We start from the raw sequence: 25,258 nt of genomic DNA, 5'->3' as shown, positions 1-25,258 counted from the left end.
GACTATTTCAATGGAAATAAATCTATTGTGTTGCAAATAACATTATTCTGTTAGCCTGGAAGTCTTGTGAACTTTTATGAATTTTGAAAATTGGGGATTTTAAGCCCGTTCTCAAACAAGGGGTTTCTCTACTTAATGAACATCCTTTTTAGTCATTTCTAACCTTTCTGAAAGATAATTATCATTTAATCTGAACAATCCCTCTTCCCATATACCCCTTTCTTTAAAAAAAAAAAAAACCAACATTTTGCCAGAAGAGCTAAAATAAAACCAAGATGCACTGGTTGCAATTCAAATATAGTCATCACTCAGTGGTTGATTAATTTTTTAAAACACAATTTATATTACTATGACATCAAGGTTATAAAATAAAATATAATGGGGAGCTCTTAATAACCATTCCTTTTAAAAACTGAATATAGTCACCAGTCTTTTGGCTTCAATATTCTTATTAATCATTTCTCTCCAGATGTGAAATGAGGATGCTTTCTTCCACAGGTAACCTTCTAAAGTTTGCTGATGTGTAGGGAGTACTCGCCAAAGGAACAAATCTTCTGAAGAAACCACCATTCTGCTTGCAGAGGCAGTAGAAGAATGTAGAAATTCCCAAGATGGCAAATAGCATCACTGCTACTACAAAGGGGATATGGCTGTGGTTGGGGGCTAAAAGATGAAGGAAAAGGATGCTTCTTAGGAACAATGAAATATAAATATATACTACAAAACTGCTATGAGGCTTTTAGCAAAGTCTAATTTCTTATTTTTACTATCTGATGATTATAATATATTGTGTATATATCTATATATGTATATATCTATATAATCTGATTATCTTCCATGGAACTAAAAATACTTAATTATGTTACATACTTACCTTCCCCGGACTTCATATTATTATTATTATCTGAAAGAGAATACGGAGAGGCAAAAGTTATTCTTAAGAAATTCAGGTTTTGCTGGACTATTCATATTTTTACAAGGGAAAGAAAATAAGGGGGTTTTGGTTAATTTTTTTTAAAATGAGGTCATTTAAATATTGATAAATTATTTCCATTTAGAAAATATCATGACTTTTTTTTCCAAAGAAAGAGGGATGGTTCTACATGTACAAGAATATGTAGCAGCCAAAAAAAAAATACAAAAACAAAACACAACAAAACAAAAGGGGCAGCTAGGTGACACTTTTTGTTTTGGCAAGAAACCCTGGAAACTATGGGTGTGCCCATCACTTAGGAATGGCTGAACAAATTGTGATATATAAGCATAATGCACTACATAACATACTACAAGAAATAAAGACAGAGACATGCAGAATGAAGTGAGCAGAACCAGAAGAAACATGTATCCTATAGTATCAATATTATAAAAATGAATAGTTTTAAATACATAAAATGAAAAATGAAATATAAATAAAATAAATGAAATATGAAATGAGCTGAACTAGAAGAACAATTTAGCCAATAACTAAAACAACACTCTAAAGACAAACCCCTTTGAAAGCTGTAAGAACTCTGATGAACGCAAGAACCACTTATGATTCCAGTGGACCAGTGCTGAAATTTACTATCTACCTTCTGACAGACAAGTGTTGGATTCAGGATGCAGAATGAAATGGGTATTTTAACATAGCCAATTAGTGAATCTGTTTGATTTGCCTATGCATACTTCCCCAATGGGGGTGGGGATGGTAAGAAAATAAGTTTCTACTAATTAAGAAGATAAATTTTGAATTAAAAAAGGGTTTTTTAATGCTTTATCTTTTTTTTTTTTTTTTTTAGTGAGGCAATTGGGGTTAAGTGACTTGCCCAGGGTCACACAGCTAGTAAGTGTTAAGTGTCTGAGGCCGGATTTGAACTCAGGTACTCCTGACTCCAGGGCCAGTGCTCTATCCACTGCGCCATCTAGCTGCCCCTAATGCTTTATCTTTTAAACCTGAAGTTCCCAACTCAAAAATTGGGTTCCTGAATGTTACCTGATAATCCTCTAAATTCACTGCCAATACAACAACAGAGGGATGCTCTGTTATTGCTCTCTCTTCAATTTCCTTCAGTAGGAAGAGGAAGGCAATTGGTGGATAGGATGTCTCACATCAGTTAAGATGCTCTCTGACTTGTTTAGCAGTGAACAAGACTTCAGTATCTTAAGTTACTATTTGAAAGGTCGGTCAGATTAACTATTCCTTGAGAGAATGCTGAACTAAAGGATGGAGTAATCAGTCAGTATGTGAAGAAGCATTTGTTGAGCACCTCCTGTTTGCCAGATACTATGTTAAGTGTCGGGGAAGACAAATAATGACAAAAACAGTCCCTAATCTCAAAGAGCTCCCAGTCTAATGAGGGAGATAACATGCAAACAATCGTAAACAAGCATGACATAAACAGAATTAACTGCAGACAAACACAAGAAAGGCACAAGAAAGAATCTTGGATTTCATGGATATAGGTAGACCTACCTGTCTCCATCTTACATATAAACCCGCTTTTTTCTCTACAAGGAAATAACTGCCACACACCATCTGTGGTCCTCAATACAAAACAAAGCCCAGCCTTGAAACGATTGGATTCTGGCTCCCTTATGCCCCAGTTTGAATGCTCAATGGAACTCCCATCAAACCATGTGATGGTGTCACCTGTAGGAAAATACTGAATAATTAACTAATATTCAATGAATATTAACCAAATTATGTTAGTATTTATCAAGCTGACTTTGAAAGGGGAAATACCAAGATGGATTTGGTTTTAATGGCTCTCTCCCTTGATTTTTACAAAATATTATAACAGTATTAAATTGCATATAGGAAGTACTCTTGTGGCTATCCCTATAGTATCCCAGGAAAATAATTTAAACAGAACCACAGAGTCTAGAAGGGATCTCAGGTCAGAGATGCAAACAAAATCTCAAAATGTCTATATAAAATGTCCTCATTCTCAAAAGTAATACCATGAACTTGTCTAAATGTTCTTATTCTGATTGGGTGATTGCAAAAGGTCAGAGGTCATGGAGAAGAACTAGAAATGTCCATCTATAAGGAAAGAGAGTGGCCTAGATAAGAGTTTCTAGTTCCCAGTAGCCATTATTCTTAGCCTTAATGGTGGTGTGTTACCATTTAACCACTTTTCTTTTCTCTTCCAATCACTTACTGTTATTATCAAATTGAGCATTCAACCAGACCATCGGGATAGAAGAACTAAATGCAAAGAGCTCTTTCAGAAGATATGCATTTTCAGCCCCATCCTTAATTGTTAAAAGATGAGCTCCTATAAAAGAAACACAAACATCCAAATAGCAACCAGTCATGTTTACACATAAGCATGTTTTCCAAAAGGCTTATCCGTACCATTGTCTATATGTCTAGCATTTAGCATAGTGCCTGGCACATAGTTGTTGCTTAATATAGGCTATCTGAATGACTGTGCCAGGCACTGAATAGGGTCATTTTTCTCCCACTCCTTCATTTAGTGGTCCAGAAAAATCATATTGTTAAACAACTTGGAGTTGAATTTTGTTTTCTGGATTCAAACCACATCTATTTAAAGGCATAAAATGTAATACTGTACTTTTCAAAAGCTTTGAATATTGATTTTAGGTAACTTTTGGGGGGGGGGGTGTCCAATTGGGATTAAGTGACTTGCCCTGGGTCACACAACTAGTGTCAAGTGTCTGAAGCTGGATTTGAACTCAGGTCCTCCTGAATCCAGGGCCGGTGCTCTATCCGCTGTGCCACCTAGCTGCCCCCAATTTTAGGTGATTTTTAAAATTATAATTTGAATACATAAAAAGGGAACATTTGACCTTTAAAACTGAATGTCATTTTAGATTTTAAACCAAATGACAAAATAAATGACATTTTTAAATTCTATCTATAATGTATTATAGTTTTACAATTGATTTTTGCTTCCTGTAGGTAAAGTAACAAAACAAATCAAGGACATTACATTGTTCATTGAGATGCTAAGGAAAATATAGAAAGCTTCTTATCATCATTAAGTAATTACCTTCTTTTCTGCAAAATTCCCATGCAGCATCAAAAGTTGTACTGTTTAAGACTGTAGAAAAACTGTAGCAATTATTTTTAAATTTTATCCAGGGAATAGATGTTTCTCTGCATAACTTTGGGTATTCTGATTCTTTTGTTTCTGTGAACAAAAAAAATATAAGATTTTGGGGGTAGTGATTGAACATATTTATTGATTTAAAATATGTAAATGACCTTGATTTTTAAAATAGTTACAAAAGTAAGAAATCTAATGAAATGTTCATAGTATTTATTTGTGAAACCTATCTTTCAGTGCAGATCATGATAAAACTAAAGCTGGTTTATAAAGCATTTTCAAACAACCTTTATGTAAATAGAATGTGGTCCCATTAATGTATAGCTACGTGCATAGTCCAAACTGATCTTTGGGAGAGGATTACTCTTTTTCAAAGTTCTGTTGAGAGAAGAAGTTCCTGGGTTGGTATGTTGTGTATTGACTACTGGTATTAAGGTCATCAGCACTCACTTGCTTACTGTATCAAAGATGCTAACAACAATGTGGAAAACTATTGGTCCCAAAATTCTACCTTGCTGCCCATAAACCTATATTTGGAAAAGGTAATTAACATATCTTTGACATAAAAGAGAAAACCAGCAAGGATAGATTGTATTAGACCAGGGGATGTCAAAGTATGGCCCAAAGGCCAAAGTGAGCTCGGTGATTTTTACATGTAAATAAGACTAAATTATGATGTATATGGTTTTAGGAATTTGCCACCAATTCCCTGGAAAAATTTTTAAGGAATTTGGGAAGGAAATTCTTTTCAAAAATCAGGTACCAGTTATTTCTTATCTTGAATTATTCCTGTCTAAAGTTGGCACTAATATGTTTTCTCCAGTTCACCATAAATAACATGCAATTGTATGAGAGGCAAGAGGCCTTTCATGAATTGTAAAATATCATACTTTGCTTAAGAAATCTTTAGTATACCATAGCAACTGAATCGATATGTGCGAGTAACTGATGGCTCATTTGGACTATATTTAATCATGGAATCAGCCCCCCTAATCATATCGTTTTCTTTTTGGCTCATCTTTATCACTCAGAATTCCCACTGAGACAATCTACAACTATACCTTAGACATCTAGGTGGTTCAGTGGATAGAGCACTGGGCCTAGAGCCAGGAAAACCTGAGTTCGAATCCAGCATCAGATACTAGCTGTGTGATCCTGGGCCAATCACTTAATCTTTACCTGCTGAAGCAGTAGTTTCCCCATCTACAAAATGAGAGTGATAGTAGTACCTTCCTCCCAGGGTTGTTGTGAAGATCAGATGAGAAAATATTTTCAAGTGTTTGGCACAAAGGTACTATATAAATACTTATTCCTTTTCCCTTCTCCTATCTAATGTCAGGTCTCTACAGATATTGGTGAAAGGAAAACCAGATTCTATGTAAGCACCCATGGGAACAATGTATTTATCAGGTTCAGAATAGTCTTTATTCTATTCCATAGATAATGTGCAATCATATACTAGTACTCACAAAAGCCCACAAACAATGATCTCCTCTACAAATGATTATTTTTCAATATCTAGTTATTATAATCCAAATAGCAAAGTTTAGCTTCTATAACTGAATTCAAGGTAATAAAACAAAGCAAACCAAAAAACCTACTCCTTAGACTTGATCTTCAAGTATTTCGTAGACATAAGTTATTTCACTTTTGAAAGAAATCCTCTGAAGCCCTTTCCCCATGTCTCAATGGGGCATGGAAATAACCCTCAATTCCTGATGGCTCTGGGTGTGGTGTGCAAGTGCTGTCAAGTCCTGCCCTTGTGCAAAAGTATCAAATGTGAGTCTAATGATGGCTTATTTGTCTGTTGTCCCAGGACCATCCTAATAAGTTTGAAAAGGAGCACTCCTGGTTTGGTTACAAAGTGATAAATTTTTCATCCATGTCAATCTTTGAAAACCATCTATTAATTATAGAAAGTTTTGTCTTATGTCAGGGCAAATCTAGTTCGCTAGATGCTTGCTAATATCTGATTTTCTCCTAGAATACTATTTGCTAAGCGATTTGATTTGAAAGATATTGAAGAGAATGAGAAATACTCTCTCCCTTCTGTCTTACTTTCTGAGACAATAGGAATTCATTACTTTTAAATAAAGTAATATCTCCCATCCACTAACATCTTATCTTGATTTAAAATGCAAATATCATTGGGGGAAAAGAGCTGCCTAAAGCTGTTATCAGCTACTAACAACTTAGTGTGAGTTAGTTTACAGACTTGCTGGAGTTTGGACTGATGGGGAGGAGGAAGGAAGAGAGGAACCATGAGCATTATCTAGGGACCGTAGGATCACAAATTTAGAGCTGAAAAAGATCTTAGAAGTCCCATTTTTTAAAATGGGCAAATTGATGCCCAGACAAGTACAATTATAATCAGTCCATTCAAGAAATCTCTATATAATTACATCCAGTTCTGTCATATTTGAAATCACATAGTGTGTAGCATTGTGAGAGATTACATTAGGATAATTTAGGACAGAACGTAAGTACATGGTATTCAGGTGTCCTAAGAAGTTGATTCTTCTAAAACTTTCCTTAAATTTAGGAAAGGGCAAAGTTGTCCTGATGTGGTAGATTGCAGATGTACCAATTTATGTATTTCATTTATAGTGAAAAAGGCTTACTACATACGTTTAGGATAACTACAATTACTTGGCTCTCATTTAAAGCATGAGCTCAAATCTTGGCTATGTATAGGAGAGGAATTACATCAGCTATTTCTATTTCCTTCACCACTAGAATAGTGGATGTACAGTAAGCCAGTAGCTATTTACTGGGTATACAGAACACAGTTCTTATAAGTACTAAAGGAATTAGAAATGTCAGCTGTGGCTCCTGTCTCTGAGGAGAAATAACAAATATAACAACAAATACCAGAATAGGGACTGCACCTGTGATTTTTAGGGAACTCCCTGGATGAGAAAAGTCCCTCAATAAGTGAAGCCTGGGATCTTTTCTGCAATGTACAGCCTTAGAATGTTGTCTAGAGGAATGAGAGATTAAATGGTGCTCTGGGTCAGAGGGAACACTTAAAATGAAGTCTTGGTTGTGAGGCTAGCCTTTTCTCCACTGCACTACACTGTCTCCATCTATATATTTATGTATGTTATGTGTATATGCCTACAAACACACATTGTTCTATAAAGTTCATATTTTTATTTTAAGCTTTTCATTTTTAAATGTTAAAAACTTAGGTTAGAACATACATCTATGGAGCTATAAGGGATTTTAGAGAAAATTTAGCACAAATCCTTTAGTTTATAGATGTGGAAAAAGCTTCAAAGAGGTGAAAGGGCATGCCTCAGAACACACATTGGGTTACCGTCAGAGCTTGGAGGAGAACACAGGTTTCCTTTCTCCCAGTCTGGTACCTTTAATAATTTATGCAGTGGGTCTGATAGAAACAATCTGTAAATGGTATAGTAATGAGTGATGATTCTGAGAAGTTAATATATTCATTGTGCTGTGTGCTAGAGGTTATGGGAAATAGCAAGAAAATAAGCATAATTCCTATCTTAAAGGACCATGAAGTCTAATGAGCTGAAGTGGGCTAAATTCTGCTAATCCCAGGAGAAGGTTCAGATTCTTTGTCTAGAATAGCCATTTTATATTTGCTATGTGATCTGAAAAAACACAATATTATGCCAAAGTTTGTAATGTAGTTGTTCTCCATGTTTATAAATTTGATTTCTTTAAATGACAGATTATTTTTATCATATCGCTAACTCAAGCTATCACATTTTCTAAAAGTCCATAAGGACTTCAAAAAGTCTTCATGTATCTCTCACAGTAAATGCCCATCAGTTGGCTGTGGTCTTTTAATGATCTGCAAATTAGTAGGTTGTATTTGCCTTTACTCTTCTTCTCTCAGCCTAATGATTTGTTTATTAAATAGCTGTTGTCTTAATTATCTCTTAACAAAGGAATAACTTGTGTGTATATTTATTCTTGCTTCCACAGATTTTTTTCAATGCATTTTCATGGACTAAGAACTTTTTTATCAGGCCTTTAAATAAAATCATCAGTTAAGAATGTTAAAGGTAATACAGGGCTAACTAAGATCAGATCTTTACATTTACTTCAGCAGAACTTTTACTTGAGATTAATTGAGTGTCGACAACCCTAGTCCTAAGGAAGGACTATTGAAATACTGGCATCTCGGGAGGATTAGTTTGCATTTGTTAGCTGCAACTCCCAGCCCCCATTTCATATACTCAAGAGATATCAAAATCAGATTCAAAGAATATGAGACCTGGAATACACCTTATAGACCACCTAGACCAAGCTCCTCCTTTTCCAAACACGAAGGCTGAGGTCCATAGAGATGACCTGTCTAAGGCTATACAGCTTATTAGTGGCAGAACTTGGTCTAGGACACGGATCTCCTAATTCTTAGTTTAGTGTTCTGTCGAAGAAAGGTAAAGCCCAAATATGCAGATACCTGAGAGGTGTCATACAGCCGCCTTTAGGAGACCTGATGTATTCAAGACTTTCTTTTAAGTATTAGAGAATAAATTTAAGTTGACTAAAATGAATGTAAACATTCTGCCATTTGAACTTGACCAGTCATGATCCTACCCTTTGGCACATGACAGATTGCTCCTCGCAAAGGTGTTTCACAGTCCGTACGCCTCCAACGTCCATTAACAGCCACAAAAGTACATTCACCCATGGATGAGGATTCATCTTCCCAGTGAGTGAAGTAGGGTTTGGTACCATCTGACCACTCAAAAGTGAGACCATTCTACAGAAGGGAATTTAATTAGAGTAGGCGATTTTAATATTTTTTGTATGCCCTGAACTCCCTTGGCTGTCTGGTGAAATGCATAACATAGAAGATTAAAAAGGAGACTGATTATATTGAACTATGGTTTTCAAAATATTTAAAAAAAAAAAAGTCCCCAGACCCCAGGTTCCATATTCCTGAAGGAAAAGGTTCCTGGCTGAGATACTGCAGATCTCTGCTTTGGACGACAATGACTCTCTAAGTAAAGATCCCTTCCAAACTGGATTTCACACAGCTGAACTCCAGGCCTACTATCCGTATTTCTATTTCTATCCCTCTATTAAGAGAGAACAGGATTAAGACCCTAGAATAAGAAGACAGATCCTCTCCTTGATCCTGGGATATCCACAATTTTCTCCAAATCATAGTACCAAGGTGGAAGGAACAGCCTACAAGTTAAATCTCAAAGGTTATTGAAACGATGGTGCTAGTCTGTCAGTCAGTCAATAAACATTTAAATTCCTACTATGTGCAAGTCACAGTGCTAAGAGCTTGATAAGTGCTAAAGAGAATAATCGAACTAGGCCTCCAGATACCAAAAGGGGTCATGATAGGGTATTTTAAAACTCAGTAAGTGGGCAGGCCAATTCACTGACAAGAGGTAAAGTATTAAAAAAAAAAAAAGGAAGGAAGGAAGGAAGGAAGGAAGGAAGGGAGAGAGAAAAGAGAAGAGAAGAGAAGAGAAGAGAAGAGAAGAGAAGAGAAGAGAAGAGAAGAGAAGAGAAGAGAAGAGAAGAGAAGAGAAGAGAAGAGAAGAGAAGAGAAGAGAAGAGAAGAGAAGAGAAGAGAAGAGAAGAGAAGAGAAGAGAAGAGGAAAAGGAAAAGGAAAAGGAAAAGGGAAAGGGAAAGGGAAAGGAAAAGGGAAAGGAAAGGAAAGGAAAGGAAAGGAAAGGAAAGGAAAGGAAAGGAAAGGAAAGGAAAGGAAAGGAAAGGAAAGGAAAGGAAAGGAAAGGAAAGGAAAGGAAAGGAAAGGAAAGGAAAGGAAAGGAAAGGAAAGGAAAGGAAAGGAAAGGAAAGGAAAGGAAAGGAAAGGAAAGGAAAGGAAAGGAAAGGAAAGGAAAGGAAAGGAAAGGAAAGGAAAGGAAAGGAAAGGAAAGGAAAGGAAAGGAAAGGAAAGGAAAGGAAAAGAAAAAGAAAAACATTTTTAAAAAGAGGTAAAGTATTACTTGGTGAATTCTTACTGGCCACACCCAGTAAGATGAATGAAAAATAATGCACTTTTATATGGCACTTTCATTTTATTGACACTTTCCTCACAAGGTAGATAGTGCGAAAAACATTTTCCCCAACTTACAGGTAAGGAAACTGAGTTTCAGAGAGGTTGAATGACTTCGGGTCATACTGAGAGTCAGTAGAAGAGTTGAGATTCAAATCTAGGTCTCCTAAGACCAACTCTCTACCAGTTTGTCACCCCACTCAACACGTATTTATGCAAAGATATGCCTTTAAAAAATATACCTAGTGGACAGCTAGGTGGTGCAGTGGATAGAGCACAGGCCCTGGATTCAGGAGGACCTGAGTTCAAATCTGGCCTCAGACACTTTGGACTTACTATCTGTGTGACCCTAGGCTAGTCACTTAACCCCAACTGTCTCTCACACACACAAAAATGTACCTACATCTGAGGTAAAGAGTCCAATCCAGTGGGAATGTCCTATTCTGTTGACGATGACGGTGAGAAAGGATTGGTGAAACTGGTCTGTAATACTGACCAATTCTGCTCCATTCTCCATACAGGCTTTTGAAGCAGCCTGCCAGGTCATATTGGCACTAATAATTTTATAAGTTTTATTTCCATATTCTAAGGTTTCTGGTATTGGATACATATTGGATGCATTTACATTGTGTCCCGAAGTATCTGTAACAATAACAAAAATATCATGTTAGGTCACCAAAGAGGAGCAATGACTTACATTACTAATTAGTGACAAAGCCATGGCTAAAACCCAGGTCTTCTGATTCACATATCCCAGAATTCTTTTTAAGTCTGCTAGAACTGACTATTTCATTTATAACATGTCTCAGGAAGAGGTGATACCAAATTGTGGGCATGTGACATATCTTTAATAATTGCCCACTGAAATTTTGGGATAAATACTGGGGAAATATCTGTTTTTGAAGACCAATAACAAAATGATTACTTAGTAAAAATTGTGGGGAGCCTATTTAAACAATTCCCATAGTATGGTGCTTTTACAAATATGTAAATGAGACTTTCTTGGTGTGCTAAACTTGAAGGCAGGAAGACCTGGGTTCATATCCTGTCTCAGACACTTTCTAAGCCTGTATTTCCTAGGTTAGGAAGGCCCTTTACCTTTCAACCTCTGGTCCTCATCTGTAATTTGGCCTCTACATCTATGATTTTGGATGAAGGAATTTAGAAATCATTTGGAGTGCTTTTCATACAATTCAAGTCCTCAACGAAGCAAGATCATAGGATTTCCGATTTAGAGATAGAAGGGATTTTATCAGTCATTGAGACCAACTTTTTTTTTGAGAGATGAAGAAACTGAGGGACTCAGAGACTAAGTGACAAAGTGTCAAAAAGCTACCAAGTGTCTGAGGCAGAATTTGAAAGTGGGTCTTCCAGCATCCAAGTTCAGTCTTATTCCATTAATCCATGCTGTCTCATGTTTAATGCTTTCCTCAAGATGTTTGGGCTGTTATCGAAGTCTTTTCTTTATTTTGTATCTTAATAGCCCTTGCAATAGTTTGATGTCTATAGTGAGTACACCACATGAGATTCTAGAAAGGTTCTACCAAGTCATATCTTAAACAACATTGCAATAATGTGCCTCTCCACAACTTGCCAATGCAATATGTATGAGGTAGAGCCTCAGAATGACTTTTTTAAATTTCTCTAATTATAAGTGATATGGGAAATTTTTTTTCCTATGGTTTTTGATGCTTGGATTTCTCCTTAGAAAACTGTCTGCTTATATCCTTTGACTATTTATCAATTGGGGGGCAGCTAGGTGGTGCAGTGCATAAAGCACCGGACCTGGATTCAGGAGGACCTGAGTTCAAATCTGGCCTCAGACACTTGACACTTACTAGCTGGGCGACCCTGGGCAAGTCACTTCATCCTTATTGTCCCACAAAAACAAAACAAAACAAAAACAACAACAACAAAACAAAACACAAAAAAAACCCTGAAAAAGTGACTATTTATCAATTGGGAAATGGTTCCAATCCCTATAAATTTAAATCAGTTCCTTATATAGCTTGAGCATGAGACCTTTATTTCAGAAATTTGCTATCAAGGTATTTTTTTCTCATTCATTTTTTTTTCTCTTCTAATTATAGCTGTTTTGGCTTTGTGCAAAACCTTTTTACTTTTATGTAATAACAATTTTCCATTTTATTCTGTGATCTCTATTTTTTTGTATGATCATGAACGAACTCTTCTTTTGTTCATAATTCTGACAAGTAATTTGTTCCATGTTCTCCTAATTTTTTTATGATATAACCTATTATATCTAAGTCATATATCCATTTGGAGCTTATTTTGGTATGTGGTACAAGAAGTTGATATAAGTGTAATTTCTGATAAAATTCTTTCCAGTTTTCTCTGCAATTTTTTTCAAATAATGAGTTCTTTAGTTTCATTTGAAATGAGGCTACTGATAATAATTTCTGTGGTAGCAAAAAATTAGAAACAAGGAATGATTGTATAAATTGTTATATGGTATATGAATGCAATGGAATATTATTATTCTACAAAAACTGAAAACACAAATTCAGAGAAACATAAGAAAACTTATATAAACTTATGCAGAGAATACTTTCAGGTATATATTAGACTGTGTGTGTGTATATATATATATATATATATATATAGAGAGAGAGAGAGAGAGAGAGAGAGAGAGAGAGAGAGAGTCCCTTCTAGCTTTAAAATTCCATGATTCTGTCATGTAGAAAAAAGAAGTGATCATGAAGAGTTATCATGTGGTGTTGGATGTGGAAAAATTGGGACACTAATGCACTATTGGTGGAATCGTGAACTAGTTCAACCATTCTGAAGAACAATTTGGAACTATATCCAAGGGGCAAACTGGGCTTACCCTTTGTTTCAGCAATAGCACTACCAGGTCTGTATCCCCAAGAGAACAAAGAAAAGGGAAGAAGACCAAGTTGTACAAAAATATTTATAGCTTTTCTTTTTGTGATGGCCAAGAACTGGAAATTGAGGGAATGCCCATCAATTAAGAAATGGCTCAACAAGTGAAAATATATGATTGTGATGGAATACTATTATGCTATAAGAAATGACAAGCAGAAAAAAATAAATGACAAGCAGGATGGTTTTAGAAAAATCTGGGAAGACTTGTATGAATTGATACAAAGTGAAGCAAGCAGTACCAAGAGAACATTAGACACAGTAACAACAATATTGTAAGGATGATCAGCTGTGAAAGACTCAGCTACTCTGATCAAGACAATGATTTAAAACAATTCCAAAGGACCCATGATGAAAATTTCTTCTACCTCCAGAGAGAGAACTGATAGAATCTAATTGCAAATTGAAGCATACTTTTAAAAACTTTCTTTTTCTTATTTTGGTCTGTGTTCTCTTTTGCAACATGGCTAATATGGAAATATGTTTTGTTTTACTTCACATGTATAATAAATATCAAATTGCTTTCATTCTTAAGGAGGGGGAGGGGGAGAAAGAATGAGAGTTTGGATTTCAAAATTTTTTTAAATGAATGTTAAAAATTTTTGTAAGTGATCAGAAAATATTTAAATAAATTAATTAATTAAAATCTATTAAATAATAAAGTCAACATGGCTTCAACAAGAACAAGTCATGCCTGATTATCTTAATTCCCTTTTTAATACATTACTAGCCTGACCAGGGAAATGACACAGATACAGTTTACCTAGATCATTGGTTCTAAAAGGGTGGTCTGGTGGTTCCCTAAAGGTCCCTGAGACCCTTTCAGAAAATCTGTTTAGTCAAAACTATTTTTACAATGATACTAAGATGTTTTGAGATAAAACCCACACAAACTAAAGCTCTTTGGGGATGGATCTTCAATACTTTTAAAAGTATGAAGAGGTCCTGATATAAACACATTTGAGAACTGTTGACCTAGATTTTAGCAAAGACAAATGTGGGACAGTGGATAGAAAGCTAAGCCCTGCCTCTGACACATATTGATTGTGTGACTCTGGATCAGTTACTTAACGTCTCAGTGCTCTGGGCAAATCTCTCAGACTTTTATATTGCAGAGGCTTATGTGGACCTGCATTTGTTGAGGTAGTTTCCTCATCTAGAAGTTCTCCATTAACAACAAAACCATTGATCTAGAACTATTTAAATATTCATTATGCTTTCCTAGTGCAAAAGGTAAAGAGGAGTAGGCAAATAATAATATGATTAAGGGGTTGTATAACTGGACCCTGAGAGTCATCATTGATATTTCAATATCAACTTAAATAGAGGTTTCAAGTGGAGGGCTCCAGGGTCCTGTCCTTGGCTCTGTGTGGCTGGGCATTTTAATTTTATTTTAAAATTGAAATTAAATTTTATTTTATTAATGATTTGCTTGAGTGGCATAAACGACATGCTTATCAAATCTGCTGATGACACAAAACTGGGGGGTTATCAGCTAATGATGCGAAAGATGGGATGGGAATCCCAAAAGTTATCACTAACCTGAATGTTGGTCTGAATCTAATAAGATCAAATTAAATATAAATGCTTATAGAATAAATAAATGACTGAATACAAAGCTCTTAAGTTAGTTTGAAATTGTGGCAGAAGAGGCACAATATTTAGAGAGAGAAACATACAACATGTCCAGAATTTTGACATGCTATACATAGCCCTAAAATTCTTAAGAGATTCTCCTGGACAACCTAATGGGTCCCTTCCCCAATATTCCCTTCGGGGATATTGTTGTATACTAGAAAGAATACTGTATTTGGAGTCAAAGGACCTGGGTTCAAATCTTAATTCTGCTACTCAGAGGCTTGAGCAAGCTAGATTACCTCAGTTTCTTTATTGGTAAAAGGGGAGGGCTTGACTAGACAATTGTTAAGGTCTCTTCCAACTCTATATCCTATGATTCAGTTGTCTATAGTCTAATTGAGCTAATATTCTGTTTCAGAATTGCATTGATCACTACGATGATTACACTATAACTATGAAAACTAAAAGATTCCCCCCCAGATTATTTTAATTAGTAGTTCATTATCTTTGAATATATCACTTAAATGCAATAATAAGAATAAGTGACAATGTAGTTAGTGTTTTCGAGTTTGGAAAGTACTATACAAATTAGCTGATGTAGAATGGAGATAATTTCCTAATTAGTACGCAAGATAATCTGTTCAAGCTTGACAGCTCATTGCCATTTCCTTCATCAATGTCATGGTCTTGGCAGAGGACAGACACAAAAATTTCCTCCCACACTCCACATGAATAGGCTAGAGCTCATTGGCACTACTAACAAACAGATCTTTGGAGTTCTACACGTCCTATTTCTAGAACTGTCTTTGAACTCCCATGAAATCCATTGGTGGTGTTGACTCCTGGGGTGAAAAACAATGTATTCTATGCCAGGTTTGGTCCCAGAGAGCATTGGGAGAAGATGCAGGATAGAAGCCAATGCAACCTGTTGGTTTTTTTCCCCCCAACTTGGCTACACTCTTCTGGATGTGTTCCTTGTCACCTAAATAGAAAACGTAGTCCAAAGCTATGCACTGAAGTCTTATACAATTTAAGTAAGTATACAGGCTTTATTATCAATCCTGCTGCACTCGGGAGCTAGCTCACTGAAAAGAGTGTGTGATGAGGCATGTAGGACATGGCCAATTTAGATATTAAAAAGAAGATTGAATGGAATATTTACCAATAAAAAGGACAAAAAGGTTCCTTACCTTGTGATTTTTCACAGACAAATCCAAAACGTTTTTTCCTACAATCTTCTAAATACCATTTTCCAGTAAAATGAAAATTAGGGTTACTTGATAACAAAGCACAGAGGGGAACATGTTCTTGAACATTTGTGGAGCTGTGGTTCTTATTCTTAAAAAAAAAAAGTTTATTAGTGACAAAAAAAAAAAAATCACAGTGGGCCTTTGAAAATCCAGTACAGAACATAACTGATAACTGATTAAATATAAATATATACTATACATAATTATAAATACAAAATAAAGAATTACAATAAATATTAATATAAATTACTATAAATAATCACTATAATATAATTATAAACATAATTACTATGAAATTCATGTGCAATTAATCAGTCTTTCAAATAATCACTGAATAGACCATAAATTAAAAATAACAATAGTGATCATTAGAATTAACATGATAACATATTAAATTGATTTGTTAAAAAAATAAAAGTACCAATATAATACTAACACAGGTTATATTGGATATGAGAGAAAATCTTATAATTTAGACTAAAATTTCCTTCTTCAATAAGATCATCTGTTAAATGACTTCTGAAAACTATATCTCACAACTTACATTTATTATCTCAACTGGAGACCAGTTAGAATATATTACAGTCTCTCCATTTAGCCATTTTTCATAATCGTCGCTCTGCAAACCTATCCAAACATTAGCCTTCTGTCCAAAAAGATTCATTGTAATGAAAGCTGCAAAACCAAGAATACATTACTAACATTAATATCATAGAAACCATTTGGGTAATCACAGATCCCTGTTTGTAGCCATGATTACTATATTTAAATAAAGGGGGAACTTAATTACAAATTACAAATCGAGAGTAGTTTGTTGTATCGTCCTTGTTTAAGGTAATGTGTTTTTTCCCCTATTTCATGTCATTGTTCACTAACATTAGCCAGCCAGGCCTGGGGTTTTATCACACATTTAATAAAACAATTTTACCACATGCACATAATGACTATTTTACTGAAAAAAAAAAATAATCCCTCTACTATATTTAAATCATAATGCACAGCTGGTGAAAAACCAAATCATCCTGAGAAAAGAAATCTTTAAATGACCTACGGAAAATTCATTGTGCCAATAACATATTACATTCTTTGCCATTTAGGAAACTGATCACATGCTATTCTCAAGGGGACAAAAAGAATGCAACACCAGCAGATTATTATTATGCATATACCACCCTAGCCTTTTTAGACTCCATCTGAATGATCATGGCTTAGAATGATGAATATTTATACAGTCTCAGCAATGCACTTACAGCCTTCACCTTCAATGAGGGGATTTTTATTTTTAGAACAACACTGCGTATATTCAAATATTCATTTATTAAACCTAGTGTTTGCTAGACACAAAAACCAAAATAATTCTTGCCCTCAAGGAGTTTAAATTCCTTTTTTCTTTTTTTCTTTTTCTTTTTTTTTGGAGAAAGAGGATCATGGACATGGAGAAGTAATTATAACACATACTTAAATAAATGTGTAAAGCACTTGTCTAACAATAGTTAATTTGGTAAAATTAAATTTTCAATACCATACCTTGCTCTACTTCATTTTGGATGGAGGCAAGTGTTGCATGCTCTTCAGCACAGAAATTCTGAGCACTCTTCCAGTTCTTCTGGTGCCTTGGATCCTTTGGTATTTCCACTAGGAAACACTTTGGATAAAATTTATTTTTAAGGCATTATTTTTGTCTCCTCTAAAACACTTATTACCTGTATGCTCTTGGGTAAGTAACTTAACCTCCCTAGGGCTCAATTTCCTCAACAGCGGAACGGATTGAACAAATGGCTTGTAAGGGTCCTTCGCATTCTAAATCTATGAGTTTATGAGCATATGTTTTGACAGAAAATTGTTAATAAAATTGTTTATATAATGACAGAAATTGTTAATACCAAATATACTATGGACTGACACTCCCTTAAACGATCCTTGCAATATCAGAATTTCAATAATGTTCTTACATTCCTACTCTTAAGATATTTACACTTGATTAGGTTGAGCTGAACCACAACCCAGATCCCCCCATTCTGAGATCTTGACTTGTTGGGGAGCCCAGCTCAAGCTGGATCTCAGCTTCTAGTGGCCTCATCACCCCCCCTTCCATTGGGATTCAAGGCATGAAGGGCAAAACAACCAGAATGAAGTGGTTTTCCTTGCCTGGATTGCCAAGGGCCACTGGAATCTCATGACCATGCCTTGCTACTTCATACCATCTCTTCCCCCTCTCCTCCTAAAACCATAAAAACTTTTTCATGCATCTCTTTGCTTGGGAAATACACTGGACATCCCTCAGGGTGACAGGTTTGCTACCCTCTTATCTCAATGAAAGACACTTTATTCCTCAACTTATGGCTTTGATTTATTTCAGGACTTGACAGTTTCAAAGACCTTTAAATATTCTACATAGAGAAGCTCTGGAAATTTTTTTCATGTGCCTGGGCAGTTATAAACCTCAACTTTATTTAATTAGAAAATAACACAAGGAAGGCCACAAAGAAAGTCAGAAAGCAGGATCGCTTTGAAAACTACAGGTTGACCTCATGGCATACTTAAAAAGAAAAACAAATTGTAGATAATAGAAACTCGCATTTTCATACACAATCCCTTTTCTCTCCCAGGTGTATATATACAAATATTCATTTTATTTGGTGATTTTTAGGTTCAGAATAAAAATTAAAATTAATTTTAAAAGGTTCTCTATTGATGGCCACAAGAAAATTTAGTACCAGGGGGCAGCTAGGTGGCACAGTGGATAAAGCACTGGCCCTGGATTCAGGAGGCCCTGAGTTCAAATCCAGCCTCAAACACCTGGCACTTACTAGCTGTGTGAACCTGGGCAAGTCACTTAACCCTCATTGCCCTGCAAAAAATAAAAAAAATTAAAAATCAGTACCATCAGTGTCATTGATGCCTAGGAATAAGCACCGATTTTAATAATCAGAAGATCTTGGTTTGGGGCCTGGTTCTAACTACTTTGTTTTTTGTGGTGTTTTTTTTGTTTGTTTATTTTTGTAGGGCAATGAGGGTTAAGTGACTTGCTCAGGGTCATACAGCTAGTTAAGTGTCAAGTGTCTGAGGCTGGATTTGAACTCAGGTCCTCCTGAATCCAAGGCCAGTGCTTTATCCACTGCGCCACCTAGCTGCCCCCCTAACAACTCTATAAGTGGACAATTCACAACCTCTCTGAGTCTCAGTTTTCTTATCTAAAAAATGGGGATAATGACATTTGTACTCAACACTACAGAGGGCTCTTATGCAAAGAGCTTCGCAAACCTTAAGACATGATATAAATGTGAAATCTTTCTACAGAGCTTTGTTCTCTTGGCAGTGATAAAGTAGAAAACTACTTGCGGTAATGGTGTATGGGAACACTGGCTCTTGACTGCTGGAAAATGAATAGAAATGTTCACTTAGGATCTATCTCTTCACAACTAGTACAGAATTCCAATTGAGACAATCTGCTAGCAAAACCCGCTGTGGCAGATTTAATATTGTAAAAACCATAGAGGAGAAACAGCATTTTTAAAAAATATCAAAACAAAATGTAAATCATTTACATTAAAAAAAGTTTAAGTGGGGGAAGAGTGCCATAAAATCAATTTTTAGATATAATTTCCCACAGATTAAGTCTTTTGTCAGTAGGAAAGTAAGTCTTCAAATCAGTATCAACTAAGAATTCCGGCCCCATGAAAAAGTCACTGTTGTCAGATCAGAAGAATAACAGCTAAAAACTTAGGATTTTATTGTCAACAAATTCTATCACATCCATCATCTCATTTCATCCTTACAGTAATCCTGGGAGATTGAAGAGGAGGCAGTCAGTGCAAGCAACATTATTCCAATTGTTGACAAATGAGTAAACTGAGGCTCAATGACATTAAATGACTTGGTTAAGTAATATTATGAGACAGGCATGAACTTCTAATATTCTGACTACAAATCCAGTGGGGGTTTTTTTCCTACTATACCAGAAATCTACCCCATGGATGATTCCTCCCAAGTAGCTTAACTCAGTTTCACCCCAGAGTGTATCCAAATGCTCATGGACCATGAAATGTCACCTACTACTATTTATCAGAGACTGCTGACCTCATCTGAATTAGAGCTGTTAACCTAAAGGAGAAATCAATTCTTCTTGGTAACTTGAAACTTTTAGGCACCTGAAAAAAACTAAATCAGTTTAAAAGCATTGTTGTTTTTTGTTTTTATTTTTTAGAAAAAGGTATTATATTGGTTTCTTTTTTCTGTACTTCTATCTATGCATTTCAAATTGGTGGCATATGCTAATTAGGAGAAAGTTATCATTTATTGCTAACTTTACCTCATGTTCTGCTGTCTGACACCAGTGAACCTCACTAACATGGTCATATAAATTTCTCTGGGAAAAATACGCCACAGCTAGCTTGACCAAGAGTTGTCATCTGAGTATGTCAGTGGTGTCTCACACTGCTTCTCCAAATCTATGCTAAACCACATTTTCTAATAGGTGGTGAGGTATTTTTCATTTATAATGAAAACTAAGCCACAGAGCAAAGTGCAATAATATCCTTGCGTCTAAGCTGTGATGAACAGTGTGAACATCTGTGATGCACCTTGCAGTTGTTACTGTGAATTGAAGATGCTTTCCTGTATTTTAAGTCATCTCCTTCAAACAGAATATTTTATTAAACAGTAGAGAATGCTTAAAAAATATGCAGCGTATGAAACCAATTAATGGCTGCATTACAAACTCTGTGGTCCATATTAAGAATTAGTCAGAGTGAACTAGAGTTCTTAAGAACCATAAATGAAAAAGTAACAAAGGAAGAGTAAAGTCTATCTTGAGAAAGGAATGGTTAGAATTGTTTGGTGACCTCCTTCCCCTCACAAAGGCTTCTTGTGTCTAAATGTGGGCTTTTGTTTCGGGAATAAAGCCCAGCTCCTGAGTAGTAAAAGTATCCTAACACTTTTGCTTCTGGGTGAATGCTGGTCAAGTTGCTTTTGTAAAGGATTTCCATTAGAATGTTTTGTACCATTAAAGAGGAGTTTTGTGGGCTCTCTAAAACCGGGAAAAGACACAAAGCCCAACCATCTCATGCCTCAGTTATCATATCTATAGAGGACAAATGATCAATCAATCTCCAGGGAGTCACTGGAAGAAAAACTGATAAAACATTATTCCAAAGTATTGGACAGACACAAAATGTGGAGGGGATACTTTTCTTAGGGAAGGAGTCCCTGTAATTATATCACATAATCCATCATTTACTTATAAAGTCAGTTTTAAATTATTAATACAAAACTTTTACTTAAATGATTAGGAGATAAAATTAAGAAAATAATTTCTTTTGTTTAGTTTCCCTGAAGAAGAAAAACAGTTTCTCCAAATCAATACCTCTTTCTGAGAGTATTTTGGACAAGTTCGCCTCTTTGGCTTCAGAAATTCCGTATGCTCTGATATTAGGGAACTTTTGTTTGGATGTGCTCCATATTAATGACTGGAGGCTCAAACCTTTCTCCTTCACCACACTATCTCCAAGTTTCACCCAGGAAGAAAATAGCATAGAATAAATACCTTCTGGAACTTTAGTTATGGGTTTGGACTGAATGAAAAATGTTTTGTTAAATATGGCAACTACTGTGGCTTTAATTCAAGATTAATGCCTCCATTAAATGTAATTGGGGATAAATATTTTATTGAAAAGGGAAAAAAATTAAAATGACAAAAACAACTAAAAAAAAATGTCTCCAAAAGGACACTTAAGGAGGGGCTGCAATCTACATCTCTATGAGGTCTATCGATATTGATCACTGGTCCATTTGAGAGTATTTTGAGTATCTGAAAGAAGATAAAGTATGAGCTAAATGTTAGAAATGGGATACATTTCTTCTTTGCCAAATATGTGACTCTAGGGTATTTATTTCTTTTGTCTCTTTTCTCTACTTCTAAAGTCATACTTGGATTTTCATCATCTACTTAACATCCTACTCAGCCTGATACCCTATATATAGATTTTTTAAATGTATTGGCAGCTACGTTATACAGTGGACAGAGCATAGATCTTGGAGTTATAAAGTATACACTGTTGGTAGAGTTGTAAACAATTCAACTATTGTTTAGAACAATTTGGAACTATGCCCAAAGGGCAATAAAATCATGCATGCTCTTTGACCTAGCAATACTACTATTAGGTCTGCATCCAAAGAGATAAAAAACAGAAAGGAAAAGGACCTCTATGTACAAAAATATCTACAGCCACTCTTTTCTGGTGGCAAAGAATAAACCTGGCAAATATTAGTCATTCAATAAATTATTGTTACCTTCCCTTCCCCTTTCCCCATTAGATTATGAACTCCAAGAGTAGAAACTGTCTTACCTATTTTTGTATGTCCAACGCCTGCCACATAGTAAATGTTTAATAAATGCTTACTGAGGGGCAGCTAGGTGGCACAATAGATAGAGCACTGGCCCTGGATTCAGGAGGACCTGAGTCCAAATCCGGCCTCAGACACTTAATCACTAGCTGTGTGACCCTGGGCAAGTCACTTAACCCCAATTGCCTCATCCAAAAAAAAAAAATAAATAAATGCTTACTGACAGACAGATAAGTCAGTTTCCTTTGGTGTTGTTGTTTCAGTCATGTTCTACTCTTTCTGATCCCCATTTGGGATTTTCTTGGCAAAGATACTAGGAATGGTTTGCCATTTCTTTCTCTATCTAGCTCATTTTATAGCTGAGGAAACTGAGGCAAACAGATTAAGTGACTTGCCCAGGGTCACACAGCTAGTAAACATCTGAGACTGGATTTGAACTCAGGCAGATGAGTCTTCATTATTTCTAAGCCCAGTGCTCTATCCACCTTGCCAACAGATATATTAATTTGCATGTATGATCTTCTAAAAATTTGTTCCCCAATTATTCCAAATGTGTATGGTTCAGATGCTACAGATTTCCTAGGTATGACAAAAGACAGATTTATGCCACACTATGCTAAAAAAAAAAATGAGCTTCTGAATCACAGGATTTAAGAGTTGAGAGGTCGTTTGTGGCCATGTAATCCAACCCATATTCAAAAGGAATCCTCTCTATAACATACTCAGTAAAAGGCTACTCAGTGGGGCAGCTAGGTGGCGCAGTGGATAGAGCACCGGTCCTGGAGTCAGGAGGACCTGAGTTCAAATTTGCCCTCAGACACTTGACACTTACTAGCTGTGTGATCTTGGGCAAGTCACTTAACCCCAATTGCCTCACCAAAAAAAAAAAAAAAAGGCTACTCAGCCATTCTTAGAGACCTCCAAATATGAAGAACTAGCCACATCTCTAGGTAGTTCATCCCACAGCTTTAATTGTTAGGAAGTGGTTTTCTAACATCAAACCTAAATCTGCCTCTTTGAAACTTCCATGCATTGCTCCTGGATATCTTCTATGGGAGCAAAACAGAACATGCATAATCCCTCTTCCTTAAGTCAGCCCTTTAAATCCTTGAAGACAACTACTATGTCCCCTCCTGATTCTTTTCTTCTCTAAAGTAAACATGATCCATTCCTTCAATAGATCCTCAAGGCCCTTCATTATCTAATCCTGGTTGGCCCACTTTGAACATTCTGAATCTTATCAACATCCTTCTTAAACTGAGCCTAATACTTCAGTCAAGTCTAATGAGGGCAGAGGATGATGAAATTATTGCTTCTCTATTCCTGGAAGCTCTGTGCCTCAACTAGCCCAATATTACATTGGGTTTTTGTTTTGGTTTTTTTTGCTGCTAAATTGCATAATCACTCATGTTGAGTTTGTAGCCCACTAAAACCCTCAGATCTTTCAGTTTATCATTTAATGGTGTCAACTGCTAACTTTTTCATGCTGGAATTTGAATTGAATCTGCAGCTTCATATGATAGGAAGTAATTGTTTAGTATGATGTTGTGAGGTCACTGAAATCAGCCATATTATCCAACAAAACTTCTCTGTACCACTGAGCTGATTGCACCATGAGTATGAACCCATGACAATAATGGCTAGTCTTTTAAAGTTAAAAGCAGTAGAAAAATTATAGGAAAGAACAAGATACTATTTCTTTTTCTTTTCTTTCTTTTTTTTGGGGGGTGGTGTGGGACAATGAAGGTTAAGTGACTTGCCCAGGGTCACACAGCTAGTGTGTCAAGTGTCTGAGGACAGATTTGAACTCAGGTCCTCCTGAATCCAGAGCCAGTGCTTTATCCACTGCGCCACCTAGCTGCCCCCAGGATACTATTTCAATAGAGTAAAATATTTCAATTAACAATATAGATTTTGTTAACTAAATAGTATGAAACATTGGGATCTTGATTTATTTGAGGTTTTTAAATTATCAAAATAACAAATAGTCAAATAATTGTAACTCTTGGCATTCAAAGCAGCAGCTTCTACCTAAGGCCCATAGAATGATTTATAAAAAAAACCAAACTAGGCATGACAGTAGAAATAGAGGAAATATCCAGGAGTTAATTAAGCATAGTCTATGAAATCACAGCTCTGAGGTAACATAAGCCCTACTGGTAAATCTTTCTTTTATTTCAGTTTGCATGGAAATTCAATGCTTTGTGAGGCTTGAGACTGATCTGAACAATCAAAGGCAATTGTGTCTCAGTTCATAATGTGTTCACAACATGACAGTGGGCCCAGACACAGGAGACTCAGAAGAAATGGAAGACGCAGGCTGTGTCCTGGAGGAGTTTAGTTTTGCCTCAAGGTAAAACTCACATGCATAAAACAACTGAAGAGCAAGTTTATAGAGGCACAAATTAGTATCTTAGCCATATTAACAGATCATATAAAGCTGAGGAGGTGCCCAGGAGGAGAGGAATAAACAGACTTCTGAATCCTTATCTTAAATGTCTTCACACAGATAGGAGCATAAACTGAAAAATTAGCAAGTTGGTTGCAAGCCAAAAATTAAGGTCCCATTTCCTACTCACAGCTTTTAATCTTGAAAGTCATTTTAATTCCTTTTCTGCTTTCCAAAAATTGAAACATTTTACAGAAACATAACTTACCACCTGAAATCAGATTTACCTTATAGTCAAAGTACAACCATCCCACGGGACATGATCCATGTTGTTTTGGTATTTCTCTCTTTTTCTCTATAACCAATATCTTTTTACGCTTACAAATACTGGGCATAGAAACAGAGCAATCTTCATTACTCCAGAGTCCTTAAAAAGGAGAAAATTGAATAAAGTTAGAAATGTCTTGAAAATATTGTTAATTCAACCACCCCTTCGACAAATGCTGTGGTTAGCTATGGTCTACTCATTCATAAAATTTAATTTTCATTCCGGCAACTGAACTATAATTAACGACATATTTTAAGCAATCTTGGCTTACTGGGCAACACTATGAATCAACTCTAAGAGTAGTTATAAGAGTATACATACATGGGCATTTTGCATAGGCAAATAAAATGGGTGCCAAATGTGGATATTTGGCTTAGGAAGGAAAGAGTGTATTTTGTTACACTAACAGTTTT

The 25,258-nt window shown here is 35.7% G+C and overlaps 1 protein-coding gene across 1 annotated transcript in view; it reads right to left on the bottom strand.

Annotated features, from left to right (window-relative positions):
* Positions 1 to 392: 392 nt before the first annotated feature.
* PLA2R1 (phospholipase A2 receptor 1) overlaps positions 393 to 25,258 on the bottom strand; it is a 161,726-nt gene continuing 136,860 nt past the window's right edge. Inside the window, exons 20-30 of the mRNA XM_043996789.1 lie at positions 24,805 to 24,944; positions 17,311 to 17,428; positions 16,328 to 16,458; positions 15,724 to 15,871; positions 10,455 to 10,693; positions 8,628 to 8,793; positions 3,996 to 4,136; positions 3,141 to 3,257; positions 2,453 to 2,629; positions 875 to 904; positions 393 to 663 (exon numbers count right to left, since the gene is read on the bottom strand). Of these exons, the coding sequence (XP_043852724.1) occupies positions 452 to 663; positions 875 to 904; positions 2,453 to 2,629; positions 3,141 to 3,257; positions 3,996 to 4,136; positions 8,628 to 8,793; positions 10,455 to 10,693; positions 15,724 to 15,871; positions 16,328 to 16,458; positions 17,311 to 17,428; positions 24,805 to 24,944 (1,619 nt within the window). The 3' untranslated portion in view covers positions 393 to 451. The remainder of the gene's footprint in view (positions 664 to 874; positions 905 to 2,452; positions 2,630 to 3,140; positions 3,258 to 3,995; positions 4,137 to 8,627; positions 8,794 to 10,454; positions 10,694 to 15,723; positions 15,872 to 16,327; positions 16,459 to 17,310; positions 17,429 to 24,804; positions 24,945 to 25,258) is intronic.

The sequence above is a fragment of the Dromiciops gliroides genome, chromosome 3 (assembly GCF_019393635.1).
Source record: "Dromiciops gliroides isolate mDroGli1 chromosome 3, mDroGli1.pri, whole genome shotgun sequence".
NCBI classification, from domain to species: Eukaryota; Metazoa; Chordata; class Mammalia; order Microbiotheria; family Microbiotheriidae; genus Dromiciops; species Dromiciops gliroides.
This window is presented reverse-complemented; position numbering and strand designations above follow the sequence as displayed.